The 1640-nt window shown below is 33.2% G+C and overlaps 1 protein-coding gene across 1 annotated transcript in view; it reads left to right on the forward strand.

Annotated features, from left to right (window-relative positions):
• LOC108755999 (patched domain-containing protein 3-like) overlaps positions 1-1640 on the forward strand; it is a 13716-nt gene that overhangs the window by 8070 nt on the left and 4006 nt on the right. Inside the window, exon 2 of the mRNA XM_018499522.1 lies at positions 1075-1321. Within this exon, the coding sequence (XP_018355024.1) occupies positions 1075-1321 (247 nt within the window). The remainder of the gene's footprint in view (positions 1-1074; positions 1322-1640) is intronic.

A 1640-nucleotide genomic window follows, 5' to 3' on the forward strand; every position in this document is an offset into this window, starting at 1 on the left:
ATTTTTTAATTTACATAACCCGTATATTTGTTACATATCTATGTAGGACAAATCAAAAAAAAGAAACGAAATCAATAAAGCTACGAAAATTAATAAGCAATAAAATTGTATTTCCAGTAAAAATAAAAAAGTGAGAAATAAACTGTTGATAAAATCAGATTACACAAACTCAGTAAACCCGATGATGTCCGAATATTCGAATTAACTGGGTTTTTATCTGAAGATGTAGTGACTGTTGCTGGCCTTGCTGTTCAGCATCAAACATTCGCAGAAACGATAATAGAACCAGAATTAGCCTTTGTTGCTGCGAAATTCAATGATATCTTGGGGATGGGTTACTCCACGATATCCGTCGACGGAATGACTCCTATCTTCTATAATATGTTAATTTGAATTAACTGGAATTTTGATAAAAAATGAATAATCCAGAATTCTGATTGTCTATTAAATTTTTGATTAAATTTAGTTAAATTTACTAGAATTGCAGTATAATCAGAAATCTAGTTTAACCAGAATTCTGGATCGTTCATTTTTCATCAGAGTTCCAGTCAATTCAAACATTTTTCTCCGTGTGTGCTTTCGCATCATAATTCATAGATCGTTGTCCCCGACTTAGTCAGCTTGTCGATTATCATCGTCTGATGGTCATATTGATTATGGATTGAATTTATATGATTTGATCTATAGTGTCTGACTAACGTTATATTTCAAGTTTATATAACAGCATTTTCGAATACGACTTGATGCTTCATCGAGTTTATTTTTATTTAATTAATCGAGGGACTTGTACTACAATAGTGAACTAAAATATTTTGTAAAAACAAAAAATAAATATATTTCCGCATTACTTTAACTTTAGAGTTTGTCTCCGTTTTTACAAAAGCGAGTTAACTCACTTGTTACAGTAAGTCCTTCAATTATTAATTTTTTCTATGTGTGACACACACACACACACACACACACACACACATTCATTATTTTTAATTTTTACGATTGTTCAATTATGCGTTCATTTTGTTATTTGTCTTAATTAGTTTAATTGTCTTCCATTTTCTTTATTTTCATGTTTTTCAGGATCGGATATAATATAGCTACAAAACCGTGGCTTTGGCTAATAATTTCCCTGTGCCTAAATCTCGTCTTCGGTCTCGGACTGTTACTCTGGAGAGAAGAGATTGATGAAGTAGAGCTCTATATGCCAATCGATTCTGTATTTCGCAAGGATGCTGCATGGGTGAAGGAACATTTCCGAGACGATCTCAGGCACGAAAGTGTCATCGTCACTGCCCCTAACGTGCTGGATCCCGAAGTGCTGCGATCGGTACATAGGCGATCATGAATTATACGAGTATCAGCGAAGGTTCTTTTCTACATTAATGCACTTCTCCCCGCGATAGTTAAACTAATTGTCGTCACATTCGTTTGAAAAACTTTCGCAATAAAATTTCCTTGTTACATTTTAAGATACTTTTAAGATAAAAATTAATCAGTGATCATTGATTATCGAATTGATACATTCGCGTGGATTTTTTCTTTTAAATTAAACTGTATACACACACATACATATATATGTGTGTGTGTGTGTGTGTGTGTGTGTGTGTGTGTGTGTGTGTGTGTGTGTGTGTGTGTGTGTAAATAAG

This window comes from Trachymyrmex septentrionalis, unplaced genomic scaffold, assembly GCF_001594115.1.
Source record: "Trachymyrmex septentrionalis isolate Tsep2-gDNA-1 unplaced genomic scaffold, Tsep1.0 scaffold9, whole genome shotgun sequence".
NCBI lineage: Eukaryota > Metazoa > Arthropoda > Insecta > Hymenoptera > Formicidae > Trachymyrmex > Trachymyrmex septentrionalis.